Source organism: Humulus lupulus, chromosome 6 (assembly GCF_963169125.1).
Source record: "Humulus lupulus chromosome 6, drHumLupu1.1, whole genome shotgun sequence".
NCBI lineage: Eukaryota > Viridiplantae > Streptophyta > Magnoliopsida > Rosales > Cannabaceae > Humulus > Humulus lupulus.
Window position 1 is genome coordinate 172,388,990 of NC_084798.1, and position 11,110 is coordinate 172,400,099.

General features: G+C 36.7%; 1 protein-coding gene across 1 annotated transcript; it reads right to left on the reverse strand.

Moving 5' to 3' along the window:
- Positions 1 to 479: 479 nt before the first annotated feature.
- LOC133785671 (uncharacterized) lies at positions 480 to 998 on the reverse strand. Its single transcript, XM_062224891.1, has one exon. The coding sequence runs from the start codon at positions 996 to 998 to the stop codon at positions 480 to 482; it is 519 nt and encodes a 172-aa protein (XP_062080875.1).
- Between the last annotated feature and the right edge of the window lie 10,112 nt (positions 999 to 11,110).

Below are 11,110 nucleotides of genomic sequence, written 5' to 3' on the forward strand. Positions count from 1 at the left end.
CAACTGGGATATAAGCATTCTTCAATTGCCCCTGTGCTCAAGAGTCGTTGCACCTCCTCTTGTATGACTTGATTTACTTCGGGAGCGAACCTCCTCTGCTTCTGCTTGACAGGTGGGAAGCTATTTGAAATATTTAGGTTGTGATTCATGACGGAGGGGTCTATTCCGGGTATGTCGTACGGAGACCAGGCGAAAGTTCCCATTCTACCTTTGAGGAATTGTATGAGGGTCTGTCTTTCTTCTTCAGAGAGCTTGGTACTTACCAGCACTGTTTTAGATGGGTCACCGTCATCCAGACATATTTGTTCTAAGGTATCTAGTGTAACTAGGGGTTTTTCTTGGTCTTCCTCTAGATCAATCCCTTTGAGGCATGCTGGTTGGTCCTGCTGTAATTGCTATTTGTCAGGGGAGTTGTTATGGGAGGCAATGCCAGAACTATTTATTTCTTTCAAGGTGAGGAAGCACTTTTTCGCCTGCTTCTAGCAGCCCTTGATGTCGACGGTGTTGCGCCCGTTGAGTGATTTACACCGCATCACTTGATGTAGAGTTGAGACTACCCCCTGCATCCGGTGGATCCAATTTCTCCCCATGATGGCGTTATAGCTTGTGGTGGACTCTATAATGAGAAAATCTACTGGCAGGGTGCGTTCTGCGGCCACCACAGTTAATCGAACGACGCCTTTTGGATATACTCTTTGGCTGTTGAATCCCAAAATGGGCGTGGTGGAGGGCCGGATCTGATTCTCCTCTAGCCCCATCTTCTGGAAGGCTTCCCAGAAGAGGATGTCGACCCCACTACCCCCGTCGATTAGAACTCTGCCCAGCTGGCAATGATCAACCAGTAGGGAAATGACGAGTGGATCATCATGGGGTAGGTGTACGCCCTTCAGGTCATCATCGGTGAAGGTGATTGCAGAGGCTAGATAACTTCTGTCTTCTGAAGTGATGAGATTGACCGTGTGGCCTAATGATTTGTATCGCTTCACTCGTTCTTCCATCCTCTTATGGATTTTGGTGATATGCTCTTGGTTCTCAGTGAGTTCCACGACCCCGTGGATCATAGGGACCTGCTTAAGAGGCTCCTGAGTGCTATCAGAGGCTGTGTGCACGGGATCTGACGCTTGCGGTGCTGGGGCAGAAGCGGGATTATGCTGCGAGGTGCCGGGTCTGCCAGCCTCCTTGATGTATTGGGTAAGCCTCCCACTCCTCATGAGAGCTTGGATCTGATTGTTCAGGTTATGGCATTTAGCGATCGTATGACCGTGATCTTTGTGGAAGAGGCAGTACCTGCTTTTATCTCTCCTGTCAAATGGAGTGGTGATTTTATAGGGCTCTCGCCAGATAGGCCTGTCTTTATTTTCTTCATAAATGACTTCTTGCGGGACGGTGTATTCGAAGGAAGGGTATTGTGACGATTGTCGATCCTATCTTGGCCTTTTTCCTTCCTTCGCGTGATCTGTTTGATTCCGCTTCCTCTTGTCATCTTTAGCAGGTGGCGAAGGGTTATTTGTTGGTGGAGCAGAGACGAGCGCAGACTTCTTCTGTGCACGTTCTCGAAATTCCAAGACCCTGAAGACGCCCTTGGCTAGGGTCTGCACTTCTGCCATGTTGTAGGGTGGCGTCATGGTGAGATTCTCATGTAAAAGAGATCTCACCTGCAAGCTTTTGACGAAGAGATTGGCTGCGGTAATTGGATCGACGTCGTGGATTTGATGCATGAGGTCAATGAAACGCTGCAAATATGCTTTCGGGTGTTCATTCTCCCCCTGCTCAATCCGATAGAGGTCAGCCATTGTCCTTGGTGCCTCTCGATTCACACTATATTGTTGTAAAAAGGTCCATCGGAGGTCACTAAAACTGTTGAGAGATCCTTGCTTTAATTATCGGAACCACAACAAAACTGGCCCAGAGAAAGTCGTTGAAAAGACCTTGCATTGAATAGCTTCATTGTTAGCTTCTAATGCCATTTTCTGCTGAAATTGGAATAAATGGTTTAGCAGATCTCCCTTTCCATTGAATGCAGGTAGGGAAGGGATGATGAAGTCCCCGGGCTTAGGCTCATTCTGAATCCACTCTGAGAAAGGAGATTTCTCAGTGGTTCTCGATACGAGATCCAAATGCTCGGTGGCGTGAACGGATCGCCCGTCTGAGAACTTCTGCATCATTTCTCTCATCATATCTTCTTTCCAACTGTCTAAGAACTGGATCTAGGGAACACGGTCTTCAGTTGGTGTATCGTGCGTGGTGTGACGTGTTGTTTGTTGAGGCCGGATTTCGGCTGTTGGCTGAGTGGATCCGATGGGCTCTACTTCCGTCCGCACATGTGCGTCAGGGAGTGATGCTCGTCGTTCTTCGGCCTCGGAGGGTGGCGGGATACCTTGGGATCTTTCACTACCGAGGTTCGTGTTTTGCTGAGGGGAACCGATGCGGTCGATTGGAACTTCGGGTCTACTAGGGTCGAGATTGTTGTTGACTTGGGTATTGCGTGCGGTGTCAGCGGATCTGCGCAGTTCAGCTATTTCAGCTTCGAGCCTAGCCTGAGCTTCGGTCAATGTCTTGATTGGTTCGTCGGACCACTGCTGGCTCGCTTCCAGCAGGCAACACATCCTGTCGATCTGGTTGCCCACATCTGCCAAAGGGACGCTCTGTGTGACTGGACCCGAGACTCCGTTGCCTTTTGGTGGCATAATTCCTGGGTTTGCAGAGGATCTTGGACGCAAAAAGAGAGTTCTTGATTTCTTGATTCGACGACGTGGCTAAGGACGAAAATGTTTTTCGGTTCCCACAGACGGCGCCAATTGTTGAAGCAACAATTTGTCTTTCTATATTTGGAGGTTCAACCCAGCGATGGACGATGCTCTGTCACTATTCCAGTGATGAAGTTTGCCTTTGACTCGTCGGGATCACCTGCAAGAAAGACACTCCGATGGTTAAGTGAGTTCAAAGTTCGATCCCACTTCCCTTCTATCAATCTTATATTTATAGGGCAAAATATGTAAAGCAGTTAGTTAGTTCAAGCGAACCCTGAAATAGTGGGAAGAAATAACCGAATTTCCCTCCAAAAATACCGTCTTTGAATGTCTCGTTCAGGAGTCAAAAGCGCGGACCGCCTTTGACTCGCAGCTTCTGCCTTTGGAGCTTCTATATGCCAAAACAAACCGTTTTGAATATTTGATAAATGAGGAAAGGGTTTTCGGGCCGAACATTTCGAGCCCAACACTTTTACTCACCACTCCAATAATTAAATGAATATGAGACGATTGAATTTTCTTGAAGCATTAAGATCTCTCTTTACAATTTAACAACATTTTCACATTTCTACATATGAAAAATACATAATGAGGTTACCTATTTTGTAATATTGATTTTCTAATGTATTCTCGTCATATTCTTCTTCTTAATTTTTCATGAGTATTTTTAATTTTTGGTTGATAACTGTCATTTTATAACTCAATGATGCTCTAAAACTTATTCGTTAATGTTTGTGCTTGATTTACAAATCGGAGGTTTTTTTTCTAGTTTAGTTACTAGTTGCTGATATTAGTGGTGGAGTTTTATTCTACTTTAGTAACATGCTACTAATTTGGCTGTTTTTTAGTTTTACTACTCACTATTTGAGTTTGTTTAGTATATGTTTACTGATTATTTCGTTTTCTTAATTGATTAATATGGATTTTATGATTTAGTAACTAGTTACTATTGCATTAATGAAAATATTGGTAACTAGGTACTATTATGTTATTTGTTTATTGTTTAGGTGTTGCATGTTTTTTTATTTGTTTATTGTTTAGGTGTTGCAGTTTTAAAGCAAAAGCCAATCAGTAGTTTACCAAAATCTGAAAAATATAACACAATAATTGGTTACTATTTTTTTCAATTTTAGAGTGATAACTAGTTACTAATATGCCAAAATCTAAAAACATGACACAATAAATAGTAACCATTACTAGTTTGCACTCTTTCAAAAAAGAAAAAGAAAAATACTAGTTTGCAACCAAAAAAGCAACAAAGTCCCAAAAAATTCATCGATTTAGACCAAAATAGCGTAGGAATGGGTTGTGTACGTAATACCAACACCTTCCATTGTCGGTTCCATGCAAGAAAACTTAAGGGAGTAACAATATATCATGTAGTTCCTATAACGTGAGAGAGTGAACAAAATGTGAGGAGAAAAATCGTAAATAGCTTGAGAAGAAGCATCATGAGAAAGTTAAAAGAAAAAATAGAGGCTTCCATTCAAGAGGGAAAAAACAGAAAAAAGAAGAAGAAAAAAAGAAAATATATAAGATATAACTTATAAAAACAAAAAAGTATTATATAACTACTAAACTGACCTTAAAACTAATAAAAATAAATAAGGTTTATTAGGATTTTTTCCCCGAACTATTACCATTACCAAATCTTGTCCTCAGAATTTTTTGGCTTGTTAAAAATTCCCCATGAACTATTCGTGTTACTGAAATGTGAGACTTCCATCCAATTTTGCTAACAGAATGATGATATGGTGACACCGGAGTGCTGATGTGGATTGCTACGTATATAATTTAAAAAATAGATAAGATTTTACCCCCAAACTTTTACCGTTACCAAATTATGCCCCTCGAATTTTAAATTTTAAAATTTAAACGATATTTTGAATATTAAAAGAAAATATAAAAAACATTAAACTAAAAATTCATTTAAATTAAATTAAATCATACAAAATAAAAACTTAAGGCGACATTGGCGACACCAAAGGTGAATGTCGCCAGGGACCAACATGAGCCCAGTCTGTCGACGATGTTGTTACCCAACCAACTTTGAGCTCACTCTGACACATGCCTAACACCTAAGCCAATTTTTTGTCATCATCATTTTTTTTTTTAATTTTAATGGTTTTTGTTGCCTTTTTTTAATATTCACAAGATTGTTTAATTTTAAATTTTTAAAATTCAGGGGGCACAATTTGGTAATAGTAATAGTTCGGGGGGAAAAAAATCATATTTACTCTTTATATTATAAACTAGGTATTGACATGGCAATACCACATCGACCACCAAACTGTCACATCACAATTCCGTTCGTAAAATTGGACGGAAGTCCTACATTTCAGTAACATGAATTATTCAGGAGGAATTTTTAACAAGTTGAAAAATTCAGGGGCACAATTTGGATTGGTAATATTTCAGGGGAAAAATCCTAATAAGCCAATAAATAATATATAACTTAGAAAATTTAAAAATACAATAAAAGTGTAAAACCAAACTTAAAATTAATTATAACTACACCTTAGCAAAAATATATACATATTGAATTAAAAATAAAAATTAAAAAAATATGAGAATAAAAATTGTATATATTTATTAAAAAAAAATTATTTCCATAATTTTTTTAGGGTTTATATTTTTTTAAACCATGTGTTTTGCCCCATTACCTGTTTGGACCCTGTATTTTGACAAATTATTTTTTGGACTTTGGTAAAATGGTTCAAATAGGCCCCTAAACCTGATTTTGATGAATAAAAAATTGAATATAACAACACAGCTTTTAGGCATAATGATTATATTTTTATTCTGAGTTGTTAGTTTGATGAAAAAACTTTGATTAAAATCGGGTTTAGGGGTCTATTTGAACTATTTTAGAAAATGCAGGGTCCAAAAAGTAATTTGTCAAAATACAGAGTCCAAACAGGTAATGAGGCAAAACACATGGTCTATAAAAACATAAACCCTTTTTAAAAAAATTAAAGTATATTCCAAACGACCACTAATGCACCTCACCACAAATTAGGCGAAAGACACACTCAGGGATAACACCAATCCAAGCCTTATCAACTAAGGTTTTACAAGCAAAATCTGCTAAAACGTGAGCTACACCGTTAGCTTCACGAAAAGAATGAAAAAATATATGTACATTTATCAAAATTAGAAAGCTCTTTAATATCTTCAATAAATACACCTTATTTGTTAGAGTTTATACCATAAAAGCATATAAAAAGATATTTTTATTGATTTAAAAAAATTATAATTTTATTATATTTGAATATTATAATTTTTTGTTTGAATAATTTATATAAATATCAAGAAAATTCTATATTCATTTATGAGGGCATGATACGAGAGAATTAAGATCATATACAATGAATAAAATAGTCAATAACATATTAAAGTATGAAATCTTTTAAAAAATTGTTGCTAATATGGTTTTACTAAGCATACGGAATGTAGGTAGTCTAGATTTGGATTACTGATGTGGATTGTGTTGATTGCCTTTTTCGCTATCAACCTAATCTAAGAACTTGACAGAAACTAGAAGAAAATAACATAGAGATTTTACGTGGTTCATGTTAACCCAAGATATGTTTCCAAGAGGGGGGGGGGGGGGGGAATTGGAAATTTAAACTAATTTCGGAAATTTAAAACTTAATATGCCAAATTATGCAATAAATCAAATTTATCAAGTAAAAGCAAATAATATGGCAATCAAATAGATAAGCAAATAATCAAACTTGTAATGTAAAGAGTTTAAGGTTAAGAAATTGCAAACTCTCGAATTTTACAAGGTTCGGTAGAACTAAGCCACCTACGTCCTTGGTCTTCAAAGCTATGGACCTAGCTTTGAGTTCAACTATCGAGCCAAGTTAGCGGGCTTGACTAACCCTTACAACCGGGAATTTTTCACCAAGGTATTTCCAAACCTCTTACAATAGTTTTCCACCACCAAGGACTATCAACCTCTTTTTCTGATTGTTGAAGTGCCAATCTCACTCTAACCGGGTTGTTTACAAAACCGGTGCCAACCTCACCTCAATCTCAATATGGGAATGTGTTTGATATTACAAGCAAAAATCACTCTAGAAATATGATAATACAATGAGAAACCTAGAGTGATTAGCAAGCACACTTAGAAGAAATAAATACAAATTTTGGCTCAAGTGTGTGAAAATGTGTTTGGATGAGATAAACTTTGAAAGCTCTTTGAAATCAAAGGATTTGGTTTGGTTTATGTAATAAATGCTCAGCCAACAACCAACTTTGAGTGAAAAACGAGTTTATATAGAGTTTGGGAAAAAACTAGCCGTTTATAGCCGTTAGGGGTTAATTTTTCGAAGCTGTCTGCCGCGAACCGGAAGTCCGGATGGGGAACCGGAATTCCGGTCTGGAAGCAACCGGAATTCCGGTTGCCAATCCGGAATTCCGGATGGCAAACAGAGAGCAAAAGTCCAATTTAGCCTATTTTCCCGTTTTTCAATTCTTTATAACTTTTAGCTCGTTTATCCGATTTCAAAAATTCCAATTGCGTTACGACCGTATCGGGATGTATTTTCTTAAAAGTGAATTTAAGATATTTATTTCTCATTTTAAAAAATCACCATTTTTTTAGTACGTGAGTGAGCCAAATTTTATACTTATGACTTAAAGTATACTTGCAATCACTTTACAAGACTAAGAAATGAAATTAAACCTTTATCTTGAGTTTCTTGAGTCTTGAAGTCCATTTCGGGTTGTTTCCGGAAAATTTGGTAAAATGACCATTTTGCCCTTGGTCATAAGTTTGACTTTGAAGTGCTAATTCACTTTGGTTTTTACTACAAAATCAACAAATCATTAGTAACAAATAATAATCAAATATTTGTTAATCATCAAAACAAGGAGACTTAAGAGTTTGGGTCAACAATCTCCCCCTTTTTGATGATATCAAATATTTGATTATTTTAAAAGGGAAAGAAGATATTTTTAAATATGAATATTAGATTACCTCCCCCTTAATGTGTGCAAGGATAAAAGAAAATTACCTTTTAGTTTTACCTTGCATGATTTTGTAAACTCCCCCTCAATATATCACTTAAGTTCAAATAACATTGTTAGTCTTAGATATTGAGGTTTTGCCAAACATTAAAAAATAATCCTATCACTTCTCCCCCTTTTGATTCATCAAAAAGGATGGCAAATGAATTCACAAAATAAATGGCAAAAATCAAAGAAAACATAACTAGCCATTGATTGAAATAACCATCAAAGTCAACCAAAAATATACAAGAATATGATGCACATGCTATGATGGTGGATGACCAAATCTATTTTACCAAAAGATGAAAATAGAGAGAATAAGGGTGAGTTTTGAGAGATTTGGGTAGATAATGAGTGTAAAATCATGTGTGGGGTGTTTTGTATGAGAGAAATGGGTTGAAAGAGTTATTTTTACCCTTAATACTAAACTTCCCGGTTCATCCGGAATTCCGGATGGAATGTGCCCAACCAACCGGAATTCCGGTTGGTCATATATCAGCAGCTTTTTCGTAAAAGTTGTCTAAAAACTTCGTTTTTACTTCGAATGACCCCGAAACTTTTTCCAGAACCTTAAATATGATAAAATGAAGATGCTCAAACAAGAAAATCAGAAAAATGTTGAAAATTGAAGATTTTGGGTAGATTTTTCGATTTTAGTCAAGAAAACTGGAAACGTACCCAAAATGAGTTTTATTTATCCAAATTGAAAAATTCTTTTTGCAACACCTCAAGAATGTTAAATGTGAGGTGTGGGAAGTTACGGTTTCGAAAAATGATGAAAATTGAGCATTTTGGGAAAAATTCCTCTTTTAGGCTTAAAACTTTAAAAAATGCACATGTAAAATGCATGAAATGCATTCAAACTATTTTTCAACCATTTAGAACCTATAGGCATACTAATTTCACTCATTTAGACATGTTTAAACATATAAATTTATATAATGATCAATAATGCAAAAATTTGTGTGTGTACTAATTCAAAAAGTATGTCTAAAATATGCCTAAAAATCACAAAATGACCTATAATCTGATTTTTCAAGGAGTACAAGGTCATATATCATTTAGTTAATTTATTTATGCATTTGAAACATGTAAATATCATATTGAGAGTACATATGCATAAATTTATAAGTAAAGAGAGATATGATACCAATGATTTAAAGTCGCTAGTGAACCTTATATTTCATTGAGGTCGGTCATTCCTAGCTCTCTTCTAATAAAACTAAATCTCTCATCACTAAGAGGCTTGGTGAAAATATCCGCTAGTTGGAAATTGGTGCTCACAAAATCTAGCATAATGTCACCTCTTTGGATATGGTCTCTAAGGAAGTGGTGCCTTATATCAATATGCTTGGCTCTAGAATACAAGATTGGATTCTTAGAGAGGTTAATGGCACTAGTATTGTCACACTTTATGGGTGTACATTCAAAATCAACATCAAAATCCTTAAGAGTTTGTTTCATCCAAAGTATTTGAGCACAACAACTACCGGCGGCAATGTATTCAGCTTCGGTTGTGGATAGGGCTACCGAGTTTTGTTTCTTGCTAAACCATGACACTAAAGAGTTTCCTAGAAAGTGACATGTTCCACTAGTACTTTTCCTATCCGACTTACAACCGGCAAAGTCCGCATCCGAGTAACTAATGATTTCAAAGTTTGAGTTCTTGGGATACCAAAGTCCTAGATTCATTGTGCCTATCAAGTATCTAAAGATTCTCTTAACGGCACTTAAGTGGGATTCCTTGGGACATGATTGGTACCTAGCACATAGACCAACACTAAACAAAATATCGGGTCTACTAGCGGTTAAATATAATAATGAACCAATCATACCTCGATACTTGGTGATGTCAACATCCTTACCACTTTCATCCTTGTCCATCTTTATGGAGGTGCTCATAGGGGTTTTCATGGACTTTGCATTGGCCAAGTCAAACTTTTGAAGTAGATCCTTGATGTACTTGGATTGACTTATGAATATTCCATTCTTTTGTTGCTTTATTTGAAGTCCAAGGAAAAAGTTGAGCTCTCCCATCATGCTCATTTCGAATTCACTATGCATACACTTTGAAAATTCTTCACAAAGAACATCATTAGTAGCACCAAAAATAATATCATCAACATAGATTTGTACTATAATAATGTCTTTTGATTTTCTTTTAATAAAAAGTGTATTATCCGCTTTTCCCATTGAAAAACCATTTGAGATAAGAAAAGTGCTTAAACGATCATACCAAGCTCTAGGAGCTTGCTTTAAACCATATAATGCTTTCTTTAATTTATAAACATGGTTAGGGTGTTTGTGATCTTGAAAACCGGGGGGTTGAGAGACATAAACCTTTTCCCTAATGTATCCATTTAAGAAAGCGCTTTTAACATCCATTTGATACAAGACAAAATTCTTGTGGCATGCAAAAGCTAATAACATTCTTATGGACTCAAGTCTTGCTACCGGGGCAAAGGTCTCCTCATAATCAATTCCTTCTTCTTGATTGTAACCTTGGGCCACTAATCTAGCCTTGTTACGCACAATGACCCCATGCTCATCTACCTTATTTCTATAGACCCATTTTGTTCCAATCACCGATTGGTGTGACGGTCTTGGAACTAACTCCCAAACATCATTTCTAATAAATTGATTTATTTCTTCTTGCATAGCTAGAAGCCAAGATTCATCGAACTCGGCCTCTTTAAAATTCTTTGGTTCAATTTGAGAAATAAAAGCAATGAAATTACACAAGTTTCTAAGGGAGCTTCTAGTTGTGACTCCTTGTGAAGGATCACCTAGAATTTGGTCTATAGGATGAGCACTTTTGAACTTCCACTCATGAGGGAGGTTAGAATCCATACCTTTGCTTTCATTTGCCTTTTCCTCGGGTAGTTCCTCTTTGAGAGTTTGTGATGGAGCGTTAGATGATTCTCCAATGTCAAGCTTTTGAACCTCTTCTCCCAAACCTACAACATCATCATCTACACTTTTGCTTGTAGGAGGGTTAGACTCATCAAATGCAACATGAATAGATTCTTCAACAACATTAGTTCTTTTGTTATAAATTCTATAAGCTTTACTATGTGTTGAATAACCTATAAAAATTCCAACATCGGATTTTGCATCAAATTTTCCAAGGTTGTCCTTGGTGTTCAAAATATAGCATTTACATCCAAAAACTCTAAAATATCCAATGTTGGGTTTTCTCCCTTTCCAAAGCTCATAAGGGGTTTTATTCATGTTAGGCCTAATGAAAACACGGTTCAAAATATAACAAGAAGTATTAACGGCCTCGGCCCAAAAACATTTAGGTAATGAGATTTCATTGAGCATTGACCTAGCCATTTCTT